Genomic DNA, 19,559 nt, shown 5'->3' on the forward strand with positions numbered 1-19,559 from the left:
TGCTCAGACAACCCAGAGAAGCTTGCATCTGCCATTGCTGATACGAGCAAATGAGGACTATAGCCCCCATCCATGAGGATTTACTTATGAATGAGCATAGCTTGTTAGTTTTGGCCTGACTGCACAGGGAGGTAAGTTGAGAACTTAACGGCCCTCTCCGGGACAAAAGATGCTTTTCTGCTACATGGAAGAACTGCATTTGAAAGACGCATAAAGAGAGGACTTTTCAAAGCATATCCAGGGACTAGGGGTGTTTGGAGCAAAGGCTTTTTCAGTTAAAGGCAGAGTCCTTTGGCTTCTTACCAAAGACGTGGGTGGCTCTGGTAACAGCGCTAGAGATCATGGGTGTAGCACCTCTTTCCCCATCTGGTACTATTGCCTCACCAGTGTGGAGACAATGTTAGTTCATACAGAGAAAGTGATTTGGGACATTACCTTAACAGAAAGCTATTCACTGAGGACATTGTCCTAGTCAGAGATTACACCCAAGAGAGGACGTGTTATTTCACAAGAGCAAAACTCTACTCTGGCAAGTAGGAAACATATAGACCCCAGAACAAAAAAGACTGCAAGCTGTAGATAGCAGGAGGCTTGCAGGATTTCTATCCCCTTTAAGAGGCAGCTGTAGGGTGGAGATGGAGTTTGTTTTGGGGACTTGCCCTAGAGCATAAGAGATCTATTATGGAAGCAAAATATTTTGATAACAAAACCTCCTTTAAGCCTGCAACAGGTTTCTCCTGGTTACGATACTGAGTACCCATTTAATGGGGAGATTACAGCCCTTCATATATTTTGAGTTTTGTCAAGTTGTCAAAATATTTGGCTATCTGGGGTGAATTATATGGATCCCCACACACTGTACACACAGATAAGAGTTTCCTTCCCTCCAGAAAGATTCTCCACACTGCATGGAACATGACAGTTTTCCTTACAAGATTTCAACTCTGCCAACTGAAATGGGCATGAATAAGTTAGCTTTTTTAATTTTCTCCCACCTCCCAAGTGTCTCTGGGCATCTTAAATAAGCCAAGGAGATATCTACATATGAAGGCAACATGTCCCAATCAGTATCCAAAGCAGTTTTGGCTGTGGTAGTGGGCCAGGGGGAAACGAACATGAATTTGAGTGGGCTACCAATAAGATTTAGTCATTCAATCTGACCTATTGCTCACCCACAGTAAAGGCATGGGAGTAAGGAGAGCACATAGGTTTCAGCAATACGTGGGAGCATTCCTTCTAGCTGTGCATTTTTAGGTTTTGTAACTCAGGCTATTGCATTTGATAGGGCAACACCCCTATGCTATGACTCCTAAGCTAATATCAAGAGCAATCCTACCTCTCTGCTCAGGTATGTGGCAGAGCACAACAGAGAGATGCTCCCTTACGTCCTTGAGCATAAGGTGGTCTCTGGCTGAAAGGGAAACACATGCAAAATACCTTGGCAGACAGACACCAGCAGTGTATCTAGCAGGGAAGGAAGGCTGCTGGCGAATACAGACCAACACTGCACTTCTCATTTTGCATTTGCTCAGTCAATGAGCTTCCTTGGAAGGCAGAAATAAGCAGCCAGGCTCAGGATGTATGAAAAGGAACCCCCCCACACACACACACTATATGGGAGCCTATACTGACAGGCAGGACAAAGTATGAATGAGATGCTGGGGCAAGCTTCCCTTCCCCTTTCATTCGCAAAAATCCTCCCATTCTAGGAAGCTGAAACTTATTCATAGATTTCTAGGTATGGATTCGCTCTAATTTAAATTTTACCCTTTGGATGATCCCCTATGGAACTGCACATTAATTCAGTGCTGCTATTGCAGCTGAAGCTGGCTGGCCCACGTAAATATTCAGAGCAGACACCCTACTACTGTACCTGTGAGAGAGGATGATTTTCTTCATGTTGTCTGCCATGAGGAAGTTATAAAACCTCCGACACTGATCCCACTGCATGAAGGTTTCCTGTGCCCTAAACACAAGCATAAGTCAACAAATCAAAGCAGGTAGCAACTGTGTACATCTTGGTGGAACAGAGCAATAAACCAGGTCTCCAGGCCACTATAACAAGGTGTTATGTAAATAGGCTTTCCCACCAAAGGCTTAATCTCTGATAGGAATTGGCTTAATCTCCGATGGAAGAATTTGGTAAATGTCAGAAGAGATGTTTACACAGACTCACTAGGCAACAGCTAGTCACCTACTATACCATCACTGAAGCGTCCTGCATCTCAGGGCAGCTTTAGACATTGATGTGAAGAGGTTTAAAGGGACACTCAACTTAAGTCAGACTTTGCATTTAGCCAATCTATCTACCTTGTAACAACCATGACATATGAAGAGTACACAGGAAAGAGATTTAATGTTTCACTATTTTGTTAGGTACTGCATTTCATAGTACTTTATGCACTGTCAAGTTCGGATGTTTCCTCTGTAGGTCAGTTTTGCTTGTTTGTGCAGCTCTTCTGCGCTGCAACAAGGTTGTGAAGTGTTTAAAATAGGAAGTCGACCTCCACAACCCACAAAAATTGGCTGGAGGACACAGGGATAAATGAAGTACCTGAAATGGCTACATTCTGAACTGGTGTAACTGTACTGACTGGTCAGAACTCCATTTCATAGCTTACTAAATTAACATATTGCCAGTCACACAGAATTATTAACATCAGCCAAATTATGTGAGCTCTTCCGGAACCAAATGTTTCCCTTTGCTACGCAAGGGTCATAAGCAGGTTATTTCTATTACTGTGAACCCCATTACAGAGTAATGAAGAAATATACAGTCCCTCTTATTTACTTAGCAATCCAAGAATGGTTGGGGTGAGGTTCAATACGGACTACTTCAGGAGTTTAAACATTAACACCATGGGAATTCATAGAACAGAGGGATTTATCAGGACTTCCTAGGTTCAAGCCAAAGGCTATAAAATCCCTAGCAGAGAGTGAGTTAATGAATAAGCTACATTTGTTCATGGCACAATACACACCAGGGCTTAATGCAAGAATGGGATTTAGCTTCAAGACTTCCTTATCTCCATGTCTAGCCAGGATATATCTGCCATATACTTGTGGAAAGAGAGACAACATTTCATTGGAAAACTCTTTGCAGGCAACTCAATCTTTAATGTCATTTAAATCCAGGTTAATTGTTAGAGCTATCACACTTTTCCATAGTTGCTGCTTTGGACAGCAGGCCTTATGCTATAAAGAGCCTGAGCAGAGAGCAAAATGAAACAATTTCCTGTATTTAATGATCTGTGCAGGTTTCATGGGCATGGGAATGCCACAGCCTACAGCTCACACTGAATGTCACATTCCACATGGTCAAGAAGCAAGGCCACGTTGTCGAGAGCAAACTCAACAGCAGAACCAAGCCTACACAGATATCAGAGATTTCATAATAGAGAAGCATGTCATCTTTTAGCCTTAGGGGTTGAATTCCCCCATGTAAGTTAACTGATGAAAACAAGGCCTTTATCTACTTTCCTCTCTGCAGCCTCTTCTCACCGTTGAAACCCTGGAGAGCCTGCCCTGCAGCACCCAACATCTGAATGGCTTTCCCAACAGAGTCCAAATCTCCTTTACCTTGTCTTACCTCGGTCTCTCTCTACTATCAACCAACTGCCTTAGAATTTGTCTTAGAGGCAGTACAACAAAAGAAAGGGATCTCCATCTAGACTGACCAGCCATCTATACCATCAGTACTCAGGGCTTACATACAGACTTGATGTAAGAGGCCAATTAGGTCAGGTCTGGGGGAGAGTAATACTTAGCAGTTAAGACTGGAGGCGTTTTGCACCCTCCCATACCCACATACTGTTCACTAGTGACTGAAATGGTCTATGGACATGTGTCCCAATACAAACATACACCCTACCTTCCTTCTAAGGGAGTTTTCTTAATAGCCCTCTTTCAACCAGCTATGTGGCTAATGAACATTTAAAAACAGCAAGGGAGGTTAGGTAGGGAGACTTATTTGAAAAGCCCTCTTGCCAAAAGAACAGTAACGCACAGAAGTTCTATAAATGTAGATTTGCTAAAACAAGCTCGGCCAGCAGAGGGAGTCATGAGCTCAACAAGCAGCTAGTTTTCTGCATTGCAAGGAGCACTCGAGGAAACAGATGGTACTTCACAATGAAACAACTCAGAGTCCAATATCATGCTAACAGGTCCTGTCGTAGACTGCCGATCTGCCAGAGCTTCAGGGGAATATTACTAACACCAGCACACAGGGAACAGAGCTACTCTGAGCAGGCGTTTTGGCTTCAAGTATGGAAATTTAGCATGCATTTTAATAGACAAAAAAAGGAAGGACTAGAGCGCAAAACAGCACTTGCAAGCCCTTTATACAGCCAGCCTCCACAGCTATGCTGCTGCCATCACAGTAAACCAAGAGCACTGATCTTCTGGTCTCGAACCCACACAACACTCCAGACATCTCCCTAGCACACTGAAATCCTTTCTGACTAGGAAGCGGGTAAACATTTATTGGAGGCCCCACACTTTCTTAGGACTCACACCAGGTATGACCTGAAGTCTGAGACTCACACCAGGTATGACCAATACGAATTGGTCATTTGTTTAAAATTGCTGTATTCCAGCTTTGGGCAATGCTTTAATACTGTTAAAAAGCTTCTGCAGCCCAAGGTTAAAAACAGGGGTTTAACTGCATGAGCACTCTTCCCTAAACTTGGTTGAATACTGAGGTAACTATTTCCTAACCAAAACCAGCATTATTATGCATGCAGTCAGAGTAGTGAACCCAAAGTATCGAGGTTTCTTGGCTGGGCTGAAGTTCTCTTTGCTATGCTGATCCTTTAGTGTAGGGAACAGTCATTTTTGCACCAGCAAGATCACTGTTGCTCATCCTCCTCCCGCCGAGATGGAGACAGAGTCAGTAATTATTCGTCTTACTGTGTGACAAGAGAAATCTTACCAGCTTCCAGAGAACACTGCATTACTAGAGGAGCTCTGTACTAGAAGGCCATGGTAACTGGCACAGAGGGCAAGAGTCAGTTCTGGCAGTCTTTGTGGGGCCAGGAATCACTAAGCAAATGTGAGTTTAGTGTTCTCTCCAGTGGAGCGGCTCTGACCAGCAAAATTGACTCTTGCCCAGTGCTTGGTTCCCAATTATGAGACAAACACTGAATGGTCACGGAGATGCCATTTTAGCCCATAACTTTGTGCTGTCGTTCACCATCACCCACTCTCAGTCTAAACTTGGGCTTGTAGTACATTACTATTAACACCAGGTGGAGCTCTTAAAGCTTCCATTTGGAAGACCACATCTTGTTTTGCCAGTCTGACTAAATCACAGATTAAAGCCAGAAGGGACCATTATGAATCCCAAGATACTTGCTGCTCCTATTGGTCAGGCTAGTCAGAAATGTTGTTGCTTGTGAACCTGGAGTCTCCTCAATAAACAACCATACAGCCCAAGCCATGTGGCTGATGGGTCACTCCAGGAGAGACTGGAAGGCGGAGAGGTCAAGTCTCTCTCCACAGAAGGAGAAGGCAGCATTTAGTGAGTCCAGAGTATATCATCCATAGAGGTCAGGGTGATGCACGCTGGCAGGGCAGGGAGCAGCTTGTGTCCCAGCTGCCAGCACTGTACTTCCACAGGAAGCCGTGTGGACTTACCTTAGCGCGCTGTATCCTTGGCAAACACTGACGCAGCACAGTACTCTCTCCTGGTTGGCCTGGGTCTCTCCTAGGTACTTGCACACAATGTTGCCACCCAGGCTGAAGCCCACCACAACCAGCTGGGTCAGAGGGAAGGTCTTCTTGATGTAGTTAACCATGGCTCCAAATTCCCAGGTGCAACCTGTGAGGAAGGCCGAGTTCAAAGTAATGTTTTAAACGGAGTGCTAGACCCCTCTCCAGCTTTCACGCAGCTACAGCAAGTACACTAGACGCTTGTGTGCCTTCCGACACTGGTTTCAGAAGAGAAACTCTCCAGAGGATAGAGGAATCCTGGTTACCTCAAGCTCAGTTATGCTGCTGGTCAGAGACTTCACTACTTCTTTAGAAGTAATGGGCACGACTGTACCAGAGAGCAGCTGGGTGGAGCATCCTTGCAACACACATGCTGGGGAACATACAATACTTTAGCACGCTATCGTATGAGGGTGCAACTGTCCACCTAGATTCATGCCAAAGTGCAGGGCATGGAGGCCAACATGTCACTGTAGAAGTTTTCCCATAGACAGAAACAGCCCTAGATGCTACCCATAATGCAGGGGAACAGACTAACCCCACTAGGAAACCTTTCAGCACAAAGGATCCCAAGGTCAGTTTCAGCTAGTACTGTGTTTGGAGTAGGGCATCTTGCTATACCCAGCATTTCAGAAATAGCAAGACTGAATTCATTTTGTACTTGATTAGATCTGAATGAAGGAAAGGATCATCTCCTTTCCTTCCACTGAAGAGAGAGACATCACTTAGAAGATGGAAGTTACAAGCTTGTCACATAACTAAAAATCTTATGGGACTATGACCAATAACTCTGGAGTTGTACCTAACGGAGCAGATAGATTGAGTTGCTTGTTCAATATCCCAACAAGACGGGACACAAAATGATGCTTTGATAAGAGGTGTCCTACGTCTATCCCCCCAAAAGATTTAATTTTCCTGAACTCAAGTGTATTTATCTAGAAGATGGAGCTCTCTTCGGACTCAAGCCTTAAGGTTTAGAACATACACTCGAACACTTGCTACAGAAAGTTCTCAGACTCATGGGCTTTAAGGTAAAAAGGGACCATCATGATCATCTAGGCTTACCTCCTGCACATTGCAGGCCACAGAGCCTGACCCACCCACTCCTCTACTAAGCCCATAATATCTGGCTGAATGACTGAAGTCTTCAAATCTTAATTTAGAGATTTGAAGTTACAGAGATCCATTTACAGTAGAACCTCGGAGTTACAAACACCTCGGGAATGGAGGTTGTTCGTAACTCTGAACAAAATGTTATGGTTGTTCTTTCAAAAGTTTACAACTGAACATTGACTAAATACAGCTTTGAAACTTTACTATGCAGAAGAAAAATGTTGCTTTCCCCCTTTTTTTAGTAGTTTACATTTAAACACAATACTGTACTGTATTTGCCTTTTTTTTTTTTTGGTCTCTGCCGCTGCCTGATTGCGTACTGCCAGTTCCCAATGAGGCGTGTGGTTGACAGGTCAGTTCGTAATTCTGGTGTTCATAACTCTGAGGTTCTACTGTATTCTAGTTCAAACCAGCAACTGACCAAAACAGAAAAAACAACCTCAGGGTCTCTGCCAATCTGATCCTGGAGGCAAATTCCTTCCCAACTCAAATATGGTGACCAGTTAGACCCTGAGCACATAGGCAAGACCCACCAGATACACACCTGGGAAAGAATTCTCTGTAGTAACTCAGGCGTCCTCCCGCTCTAGTGTCCCATCTCTGGCCATGGAGATATTTGCTAATAGTATTTATGGATGGGCCATAAAAGTCTTGTCCTATCCTACAGATCCAGGAATATTACTTCCCCATTTGCTAGTTGAACAGAAGAGCTTCCAGTTTTCAGGAACAGTATCCTTTAATGATTTGTGAAGAATGGTTGCTTTAGCAGTGCCACCAGAGCATACATTCCCCTTTGGATTCAGACAGGAGAGTGCCCGCAGAGAATAGCATTTGTGCTCAAGTTCACATATGTTGCTCTCCGGGAAGAATGACCTGTCTGCTGCAGTCTGGAGTGACTGTGACATCATCCTCAGCAGCTGGAGGAATCTTCAATACCAGATTAAAGAGTCTTTCAAATGCCACATTTTGATCACTAACCATCTGCCCATCCCCCACGGTCATGTCCAAATTCAAACTTCATTTAATTATTTCCAAATGGGGAGGGAGAGGCTGACTTCAACAAAGCTCAGACAACACGTGTTCTAGTCCCGATATATATATTCTACATTTGAGACACAGTCCTTTATTTAAGGTGAAGGCTGATCTCGTGATTAGCACACAGGATTGGGAGTCAGGAGACCTGCGTTTTTGTTTTGGGCTCTGCTACTCACCTGCCGTGACCACAAGTGACGACCAATATAGGCTGGATAGCACACGTGTCTAAAACTCATTAATAATGTGTTATCTGCACCATATATACTAGTATACATTAAGCACAGTAATACAGCAGTTATATAGCCTAAACTGGCCTATACCTTTACTATAATCCTGTTCACTTATGCTACATATCCCATAACACCTTGCATTAGCCAAAGCTTACTTTGGCTAAAGTAGATAAGAAAGCTGTCAGGATTAGGACATAGGAGTATTTTACCATAGTAACAGGTCGGGAGTTATTCTCATAGGTCAGTATTGGAATATTCCAAAGGAAGACGACAGAATGGAGGTTGTTAGTAACTGAAAAGTTTGTAACTCTGAACAAAACCTTATGGTTGTTCTTTCAAAAGTTTACAACTGAACAGTGACTTAATACAGCTGTGAAACTTTACTATGAAGAGGAAAAATGCTGCTTTCCTTTTATTTTTTTTTAGTAGTTTATACTTAAACACAGAACTGTACTGTATTTGCTTTTTATTTTTTTTGTCTCTGATGTTGCCAGATTGTGTACTTCGAGTTCCAAATGAGGTGTGTGGTTGACTGGTCAGTTCATAACTCTGAGGTTCTACTGTGTATGATTGTTCTACCCTGGTACAAACCTAGAAGATATCTTCATGGACCAGCACCTGACATTCTAGTATCCAAAACAAAGATACAGAAAGGAACAAAACAAGTTAAGGAACTGGGACAAACTGATGGGCTGAATTTTAATGACTTGTAAGGAAATATGTAACTTGTAAAATCATCCTATAAATACTACCAGCTGAAATGTAGAACTTTGGGAGCATACCTTCTGCATAAGGCGAATGTGGCCTGAGACAGATTTCCAGAGACCATTTTCCTGTACTATATTATTATTGGCTTATAGCAATGAACTTGCCTGACATTTGTTATTTGGTTTCTTGCGTATATTTCATAACAAACCGAAGTGTTGTCAAACAATTGACTATACTATTTATCAACATTAAGCGAGTCACTTCATCTCTACCTCAGCTGCCCTATTTGTGAAATACAGCCTTTCCTTTCGCCAGCGTTTTGAAAGGTGTGGCTGAAGAGTGCTAAGTATTGTTATGGGTGCCCTGTACATGGGGTGATCTCATGACAAGTACCTATGGAATGCAGAATCTGTTACAGCCTGCCTTCCTGATGCCGTTACAACAGTCACTTTTGGGTACCTGCAGTGTTGTAGCTGTGTTGGTCCCAGGGTATTAAAGAGACAAGACAGGTGAGGTAATATCTTTCACTGGATCAACTGCTGTTGGTGAGAGAGAGAGAGAGAGAGAGAGAGAGACAAGCTTTCGAGCTTACATGGAGCTCTTCTTCAGGTCACTTCTGGGTATATTCAGATAGAAGTGAGCTGGGAGACACACAATGTGTTGTGCTGCCCGCCTTTGGTAGAGCGAACAGATACCTAGATCTGTAGCTAGAATGGTAGTGGGAAGCCAGCACTTGGGCACTTTGCTTTGAGACTGGAATCCTTGGATAGAACCTAGAATGGGGTGTTTAGGTAAACTTGTGTTGCTCTATGGATATTCCCATCACGCCCTACTGGGATATAGCCAGTGACCGAGACCGAGTTGATGGAGACCAAACAGCAGAACTCCTCCTCTCCCCATTTTCTGTCTCGTCCTCCTTCACACTTTCCTCTATTTTCCCCCTGTGACAGACACTCTTTAGACTCGTCCTGCATGCCCCATTTTGAATAGATTCACTCTGAGGCAGAGCCACAGCCTGTTAGACCTTTTAATTCTTTGCAGTTTCAGGGAAGGGACATAGCTGCATGGATCTCTCTGGCTAACAAGCTCAGCACTCAGCCTAGTATTTATCACGAGCTCCCAATCCCTGCTCTCATGGTAGCACAACTGAGCTAGAGGACAGAGAAGCTCGAACAGGAAGAAATAGCAGTCCAGGGCCTACAGTAAAGTGCAGGGGTGAGCTGGCTCCTCTCCCGAATCACTGCCTAAGTGAGGCAACAGGCATTCTGCTAGCTAAAGGGTGGGCATGCAAAGGCCCAGGATCCTTATTACGAATCAGACAGAAGCTGGTAAGAACCAACAGGTCTGCCTCACTTAAAGTGCATTAGAAACAGATTGTTGTGGGCTGCTCAGGATTTAAGAGAGTTTCACCTGCCTTCAGAGGGGTTTCGAGCAGCACCTCCATGTGCTCTTCTGAAACACCATTTGTTAGGGCTGTTTTTTAATCAAACGGCCAGTAATACTTCACAAATCTCAGCAGCTCCTCCTTGTACCTCTTAAAACTAGTGGGACATCTTCCTAGTTCTCCAGAGAAAGAAGGCCACTGCCAAAACCAGAATATATCAGGACATTGCATCCGTGGGCCAGGCAGTTAAAAACTGAAACCCAAACAACAAGAGGAACTGAAATCCAACACTGACTCAAGCCTCAAAATAAATGCCACACATCTGACCCAATGTAAATTCAGTAGCTGCTGTGCTTAACTGAAGAACTCCTCACTGCTCTGGGGGCCACAGCGCTACGGTTCTAACCCAAGGCCTGCCCTGCAACACAAGTCCAAATAATTTTTATTTAAAATCCATTTATGCCAACTCTAAGGTCTCGTCTAATAATGCACTCTCCAGGGATGTGATTTCTAAAGCACACTAACATGGTGCACCATTCATTACACCACATAGACCCTGCTGGTACACTTTTACATCGTGCTATTTGAAACTTTCAGTCCACACCAGCAGGGTCTACATGAACAAATTAATCCACAACACATTAGTGTGCTTTGTAAATCACATTTCCATAGAGTGATTCACCCCACCTTGTAGATAAGCCCTAATACTGCTCCACTCCAATCAGCATGGTCATTTCTGACACATAATCAGGTTAGTGTTTTGACTAGCTAAGTGTACTGTAGTGCTCAGAATTTGCTAGGATTTTTAAAGAACCTGCTATTTTCAACTTGGCAAGCTTTGGGGCTGTGTCTGGTTTTAGCAGATTTAGAATACTTTGCAGTGTTAACATTCTTAATGAGCAGTTTCTCCTCAGGATGACAAATGCAGGGCTGCACTGGTTTCCTCTAGAAGAAGCTGGCAGTCAAAATAATTTCTGACCATTTGACTTGCGGGCTGCGAGCAACAGCTTCAGAAACTTGAAACTGAAGTAGCAACAGGTCAGGCCTGGTCTATGGGATGAATAATTCAAAAGATCCCTGATTTAAGGTTATCCTTTTCCCAAAGGATATTTTAGCTGTCACTGAATTCCTACAAGGATGCTGGCCTATTTGGCTTGTAGTCAGAGGAAAGTCTGCATTCCTGAGTTTATTAGACTTGCCTGACTCACTGTTTTGCAGGGCACTCTTTAAATGAAGTTATTTTTCTGAACCATCATGAGGAAATACTGGGCATTCCTTGCCCTTTGCACGACTATAAGTAGTAGTAAAGAGCCACGTTTCTAGTGCTGCACTAGAGAATATCCCCTTGGGTCCGAGCTCAAACCCAGTGGGGTCAAGGCAAAGAGTGCCATTATCTTCAGTAAGCTTTGGATAACTCCTGGACTAGACTCCCTTTAAGGCTTCTCAGATTTGACACTAGCTGAAGATAGAACTGCATGTTTAAAGAATATGGCCTTGATTTGTAAGCCCTGCTAGGCAGAGTTGTAATGAGCCCATGTATATACACAATATACCAGCTATTTAAATGTTATGTGTTTACTATTTTCATTTCACTACATGTTCCTGCTATTAGCCACCATTCTGACCAATCCAGGCTCAGGAGGTATTCTTAGGCCTGAAATTAGAATTGGCCTGATCACAGCCAAGATTTTCAAGAGTGATTAGTGGCTGGGAGGAGGAAGAAGACAGGACTTGCTCCCTTAAAGGGGCTTTATTTGCAGAGAGCAGGTGCTCAACACTTATTGAAAGAAAGACTTAGGCCATTGGAAGGACTCAAGTTGGGCTGCCAAAATTCAAGACACTCAAAGCCACTAGTCAGTTTTGAAAATCTTGGCCCACATGCAGACTCCTGGTGGGGTGTTTAGACACTGCAATACTCTAGGAAAACCTCAACCTCAATCCATACAGCACTGGTTTGACTGGTTCCTCAGGCGAAAGGTGAGGGAACGGAATTCTCTTAACAGCAGCTCCCAAGTACCTGTTACTCCCCAAAGTTAGTCTCGTTTTTCTACAGCATTTTCCATACTTTATGGCCTTGAAGATCTCGAAAGTTTAAGACTGGTAACGCAGTATTACTAGCTCAGCAGGTAAGCAGCAGCCAGGAAGCTCAAGAATATTGCAGTTTATTTCTAATTTAAACAAAACAAAAACCCACTCACGGACTAGAAGTCTGCATGCTAAATACCAACCTAGAACGAAATCGGATACAGGGATTTTAGACAAACTAATAACCCTCCATTCTAGCACTATGTATGGAGCATCTCCATTCACTCCCACCATGCCAAATGCTCGCAATAAAAAGGGTACAAAAGAAAACTGAGGCAAGACAAGGAGCCCATGCCATACGAGCTAGGCCCAGGCAATGAATGTTACTGAATTGCCTGCACGGCATTCCTGGGTAACCAATCTTAGGAGATGCTTCCATTCTTGAGAGATCATGTTACAGATGAGCAACTAAGAATTAAAATAGCTGTACCTGTCTAAGCATGGGTTTGAACTACAATCAGCGATTGTAACCCAGGATAGCTGGCACTTTAGCACTGGAGAGATGCTGATAAGCCCCGTGTTACCTTAGTGTGAGGAAGCTGAAACATTTCCCCACACCCAAAATGCAGGCCCATGAAATTCAAGCCAGCATGGTACTGTCACTTATTCAGCAAGACACAAAATTACCTGAGCTTTCCTTGGCATTCACTTTTCATCCAGGGGCCAGTACCCTATTTCTTCCATCTTTCTTCCCAGGATGGGGATATACCAGGCTACCCAAAGGCATCTGACCTTCCTAGGCAGCTCACCATGTTACATGACATTTTCCAAGACCTCTCAAGGAGAATGCCTTCCTAGGATAACCTGCTGTACCTTGAACATGAGATCTTGCACTCTTCTTCTCCCTTCAGTCACCTGCCTTTTAATATCTTTCCAGACCAGTTTAAGCAATTATGGCAGCCACAACTGCTCCTCAGTGTGTACTCTCTCTCCCCCTCAACTAAGAGAAGCCAAGACTAGTTTGCCTAACTTTGGGGACCCTCAGAAACCAATTAACTTCTAGAAAATGAGTTAGAAAAGCTGAGGAGTACTTACCATATGTGAACATGCGTGGAGAAGTGAGCTCAATATTTGGCAGAGCTCCCAGATGATTCAAGACAGCACATCTATAACCATTTTTCTGGGCGTAATCAACAAAGGTACGGATGTACTGCTTCTCACTGTGATTAGCGATTCCAGGGCAGATGACCATTGTGACATCCTCTGCACATTTAATAAATGGGAGAAAGAAGACAAAGCTCAGGTACAGGCTGAAGTGACATTTACTCAAGCAGTTTTGAGGAGCATTCTATTTCAAGTCAATGGGAACGCTTTGACATAAGGACAGCTAGAACATGACTTTGCTACCAAGCAAAGAAAACTGACGTTCACCTAGTATGAGGAGGGGTAGCAAAACTAAGTGCAAACAAAATACAAACATGCAACTGTTGTTGAAAAGGGAACTGCACAGAATTTCTTAGGAGACTTCATGAAAGTTTGCATCAGCAGTTCTACAGACAGCTCCTAGAGAAGCAGTTCTCAAACTGTGTGTCAGGACCCCAAAGTGGGTCGCGACCCCACTTTAATAGGGTCGCCAGTGCTGCCTTAGACTTGTTGGGGCCCTGGGCTGAAACCAAAGCTCAAGCCCCATCGCCCAGGGCTGAAGCCAAAGCCCAAGGGTTTCTGCCCTGGACAGCGGGGCTCAGGTTACAGGAAGTACTATTTCCTGCATATGTCAACATGGTGAGACATCCTTTGATTAGAGAAGTCTAGACTAGGCTGGCTTCTACAGCAGAAGAATTTATTCTACGATAACAACTGAACAAAACCACCTCATCAACCCCAAGATTAAGTGACAAAAGCAATGTCAAACTGCTGGACTAAAGGTCTCTGCTTACTTTGAGGGAACCTACACTTACTAACTAGCTAAAAACCCTACCGTCAAAAAATTCCCCAAAGTGAACTTGGCCAGTCTGACATAGAACTCATGACCAACTATTGTCACCATTTGGCTTCTTTGTTCCATAGCTGGTCTGCTGAAAGATAATTAGGTTAAGGGCCTGATATGCTCTGACATGGACAAGCACATTGTTACATCTCCAGAAAGTCAGCTACTGCATTTTTGTGCTTTGTGTGTGAGCAAACAGTAATTGAGGTCCCAAGACACTGTCATGCAGCGCTAGTTAACAAGAATGCTTTAGTTCTACATCATGCTCTCTGACAGCCTCTAGTTATTGCAAAGTCTTGTCTCCCATTAATTTCTCTCCAGCTCTACAAATGACCTAGACCAGAATGACAGTGATGGTCACTGTGCAGCATCCCACCACAAAGTGAGGATCCTGTTTGTTTCCAAAGAGAATCCCTTTGAATTGATTAGACAGAATAAACATCCTTTTCTGTGGGCGCAAATAGAGCCACTGGCTGCAAGTGAAGCCAGCTATTAAGAAGTAGAGTTCACATTGTTTCAATGAAATCCAAGTTCAACAGAATCATGCTGGTACCAGTGAGCTGAAAGGTCGAGTTCCTCCTGACAGCATAATGTTTAGTCAAATGAAGATGCTCATGATTTCTGATTCACTAGGGCAGTGGTTGCCTAACCTACAAATATAGTTACCCACTGATCTCTGGAATCACCTTCTTTTGTACCCTACACTTGTTTAAGTTCTCCTCTTTTGGAGATTCAATCTTGGGTCCAGGATGACTTTGGAAAACAGTTTTAAATTAAACTGCTGTATGATCAGATCCTCTCCTTTTAGAGTGTTGTAAATACAGAGATTCCCCTTTGCTCACTCTAGAGATAGCTGGGATCTGTACTGACTTTTTATCTGAACAACGTTATCTGGCTTGTGCAGTCACTAATGATGGTTCTTCAGGCTTGGCCTCTAAATAAGTGTTTCCACTTCATTGTGACTCAACAGTTCCCATAGCAGCAGCTAAAATGTTTTGGCTTGATCTGTGCACTTTAACTGTTTGGGATCTTTAGAAAAGGTTGACCCACAGCCAGGAAAGCCAACCCCCTTGACCCTTTGGGCAACTCCGAGCATATGTCATAGTATGGAGTTATTGCTAACTTATCCCATTTTATTTTCTGAAACTTCTTGTTATAGATACATATATATTAAAAAAGAAAGAGAGAGCGCGCGCGCACGCACGCGCACCCAAATTTAATTCCCTCCTATCCACACTAGGATGTAAGGCTCTACAATGCAAGCTGTCAGTTTTAGAGTCATTAAATCTTGGGAATATAGAACACATCCTTTACTGCTCTAAGTGCAAGTCTGACAGTAATTTATGCATGGCCACCTCCCAGATTTAAACCACAGGCCATGAAGCATTGTTTTCACAAATATCTGTAACTGACATTTTACGGCCCCTGCTCTGAAGTTCAGTATATAGGTACAGAGCAGTGCGGATTTTGTAAGCAATAGCCAATTTGGGGGGCTATGAGTTCTCATCTCCCCCACCCATTGAGTCAAAGTTAGCCCCCAATCTTTCCAGGTTTTTCCAGAACAGCAATGTAATTTTTCCAAGTGTACCTCAACAAATATTTAGACAAGTCACTAATCAGACAGACTAAAACCCTGCATTCCAAAGTGGTTGTTTGACTAACCTCTAATGCAGTGTTCAGCCAGGGGCTCAAAGAGGTCAAAGGTTGCTGTTGCTCCATCTGACATTGTGAGGTACTTGCGAAGTCCGTAAGGATGTGGTGATCTCACTCTCCCCATCTTCCCATAGAGAGCAGTCTGGATATGTCCACTCTTCCCCCAGATCATGGGTGGAATGTACCTGTGAGGAGAGAAGGTAAATTCAGTTTTGTAGTCTTGAGCTTTTAAGAGTCAATTGACAATCCTCTGACACACCAGAGACATTACCTCCATTACTTCCGCGGTTAGTAAAGCAAGGTTTGAATATATTTGCTACAATGATTGGCAGTGCTGTAATGAGCAGCTTTGTCAGCTCAGAGACAAAAGAAAAGGAAACGTTTTCTATACTGAAGTCTAGTTAGCACGGACAGCAGAAAGGTCAGGATCCAGAAGCTCCAGCACATGAAGGTTTTAGTGAGAGAAGTAGTGTACAAATGCTCTTTCAGAAACCAATCAGACCCTTGTGGTCTACTGGTGCCATAAAAATGGGGAAGGCCACCTCTTTCAGTGTAGATCAGGTTTTAAGTGATACAAGTTGCTTAAACAGACTTTAAATTAGTCAACAGGCATGAAGCCAGTTAGAAATTTGGACCCATACAGACACTCACTGAGCATGAGCGCAAGGCCACATAGCAAGTCAGTGCCAAGTCAGTTTTAGGACTCTGGGGTATGGCTCTCAGTCCCATGCCAGGTCCATTAGTATACCACATGCCTTCCTGGCAGGAAGTGGTGGCTCAGTGCTTGTACAGAACTCTGAAGAGCACAGTGCTAGATTAGTGGCAGGAATGTTACTGGGCCACTCTGCCTCTCCTGTCACTAGATAGGCCTGAAAGGTGTGGGCGGGAACACACACACCCCAAAAAAGAAACGCCCAAAAACCCAGCACAACCCAACTTCATTGCAGGGAGCTAAATAAAACATTTCCTGCCAAAAGAAGGAAGCACATCTGTACTAAGCTTACCAGGAGCGTGCTAGGGCTGGATGCCAGGGCAGATGGCCTTTTATCTCTGATTTACTGTTCCTCGTGAACCCAAGAGGAAAATGTGGAGGTTTGGGGGAGGGGCAGGAAGGGGATGGTTTTATCCCTTTTGCTCACACATTAAAACAGCTGGCAAGAATTCAGAGTTAATGAGAGGCATAAAGCTGCACGGGCATGAAAGGTCAGACACCTCACTACTATGCAAGGGGGACAGAGGCTCAGCACATGTCTCAAAGGGATACAAACACAAATCATCTCTTAACATGAAATGCATGAATATGATTCATTAACTAGAAGGGGAAAAAATAGTCCCAGGGGACACAGGTCAGCACACATCCCAGTTAGGAGCCACATTCCTAAAGCAAGTTTAAAGAACAGCTGACAGTCTCCTGGGAATCCAGCTCTGTGATGTTTTCAGGAACTTTTGACATTTGCTTCCTCTTTTATTGCTCCAGACCATATGAAGCAAAGTTCCTGTTTTCTTGAGCAGAGGGTGGAGGCTTTGCCAAAAGCAACAGAAGAGCTTGGATTCCTCCATTCAACTTTGCTACGTATGCAGTAGGTAATAACTTATTAAAATGAGAATTAAAGCCTTTTATACCAATGCGCTCCTTCACAGCTGTGCCCCATCCTTTCCCCTCCCCTTTCACACCACAGTCCCTTCTGCACTTCAACACTGAGTGCCCCCCCAAAAAACTAAGTTTTTTGTAATTGATAAAATATAAACTGGATACATAAGGAAGACGGAGATGTTCCTATAACCCTGACTGCCTTGCTTGTAGCATCTGTAGATTACCAGATCTAGTCTTCCTATGTCTGTACAGCCCATAGCTCACTAGGGGCACTACTGCAATAAAGTTATTACTACAAGAACATTTTGTGGACTTACTGAACATATAGATTAGACTCTCCCCTAACATGATTCTTTGGTGCCAAGACTTACATTATTGCAGACACAGGGATTTTACATACACATAAAAATAACTTAATACAACCGTAACTAGAGAATTATTACTAATGATTCAATATTAAAAACAAACAAAAGAATTAGTTACATTCAGTTAAGATTGCCAAGTGCAATGCAACAGACATACTATCAAAAATATAATTCTTACAACTCCAAACATAGAAGGGGGTTGAACTCACAAGCTAAGACTAGACAATTCCAACACTGATCTTCACATTCAGTTTCACGCAGACTATTAAAGGAAGTCAGCTTTATCTCCTATTTAGTTACTACCTTACTAACAAAGAGACAGCACTGAAAGTACAAGTGGTTTCCTTGAGCAGTCTGGCAGTATTTTTATTCTGTTCTGACATATGATTAACTACCAAAAATCATATCAGGTTCTGTTCTGAAGCATGATTTTTGGCAGATAACCAGATCAGGCTGGCATTCTGAAGACCCTTGTGAACAGCTTGAAAGCATGCATGTGGGAGCGCAGCTTCTAAGCCAATGCTGCTGCCACCTGCAGGGCTTTCCCACAAAGGCAAGAGGAGCTGCTCTGGAGAAGTCATACAGAATAGGAGAATCAGCCAGAAAGGGGGGGGGGGGGGGGAGAGTGAGTGAGTGGCTGGCCACGGGAGAGAAGGGGAAAAGCTGGAAAAGAAGCTTCTCCTCCATCATGTGGGGAGGAGTGAAAACTAGTAAGGAATAGCCCTGGTTCTCTCTGCCCCCAACACCCTCCTCCCACCACCAAAAACCAGTCAAACTGATACCTTTGCTTACACAGACTGGAGCACTTGGACTCTCCTCTATTCACTCTAATACTACGTGAATGGAACTAATTGCTCATGTGTACATGAGCAGCAAGCATCAGGACATGCACAACTAACTCTATCCCTACAAGTATTGATTAGAAATATAACAACTATCTTTAAATAGAAACATATGATTAGTGTTCACACATCTTCCTATTAATAGTACTGGATTGCAGAATAGTCTACAAGTGAGTCAGTTTAAAGGTCTCAAGCTTGAGGAACTCTCTAGAGGGCTCTGAAAAGCCTGATCTCAAATTATTTTTAGTTGAGACTAGGGTCATATTCAAATGCAAGACTAGTAGATTTACTCTAAAAGCTACTGCTCTAATTTTGGGAAGAAAATATATTACTTAGACATACAGATTTAATCCCTGCTTTAAATGCAGATCTCAGCAGAACCTTAGCTCATATGGGCTATAGTCCCTCCATGGTACAGTGCCAGAAACATACAGAACATTTTAGTTTCTCACAAAATATATCCCTCCCATTTGTTGGGAGGGGGAGCAGCTCACATCTGTGCGACTGATAATACAGCTTAGCTCCCAGTAGCTGCAGTATGTAACCACTGCGATCGCACCCATTCACATTGTCCACGGGCAGGAGTATGAAGAGGGGAAAAGAGTATTCGAAGAAAGGGCTGATCAGGTGGAGTTCATATCCCTCTCCACTGGAGAGCAGACCATCAGAGCTGATTTTATTCATTAAAAAATGAGATTACAGCTACTGTGAAAGTTTCTACAGGCCACATTAATTCTGAAGCCCTATAAATTGTGGGAATATCTCTTCCACTTTACGATGTTGTAGAGAGTCCCCAAACCAACACAATAAAAAGCCTCATCTTCCTTGGGAAATGCCACCTCCTTTACAAATGTGGCAAGAAAGCTCTGCTTGAGCAGTACCTTAAAAGTACCCAAGGAAGAGAGCGACTGCTC

At 43.5% G+C, this 19,559-nt stretch overlaps 1 protein-coding gene across 2 annotated transcripts in view; it reads right to left on the reverse strand.

The window, feature by feature from the left end:
• Positions 1 to 19,559, reverse strand: part of ABHD2 (abhydrolase domain containing 2, acylglycerol lipase) — a 60,236-nt gene that overhangs the window by 12,514 nt on the left and 28,163 nt on the right. For both annotated transcript variants that reach the window (XM_084640602.1, XM_084640603.1), the window contains 4 exons: positions 15,854 to 16,029; positions 13,300 to 13,467; positions 5,635 to 5,818; positions 1,874 to 1,966 (listed from right to left, as the gene is read on the reverse strand). In XM_084640602.1, the coding sequence (XP_084496728.1) occupies positions 1,874 to 1,966; positions 5,635 to 5,818; positions 13,300 to 13,467; positions 15,854 to 16,029 (621 nt within the window). The remainder of the gene's footprint in view (positions 1 to 1,873; positions 1,967 to 5,634; positions 5,819 to 13,299; positions 13,468 to 15,853; positions 16,030 to 19,559) is intronic.

This window comes from Lepidochelys olivacea (assembly GCF_965140295.1).
Source record: "Lepidochelys olivacea isolate rLepOli2 genome assembly, chromosome: 10".
NCBI classification, from domain to species: Eukaryota; Metazoa; Chordata; order Testudines; family Cheloniidae; genus Lepidochelys; species Lepidochelys olivacea.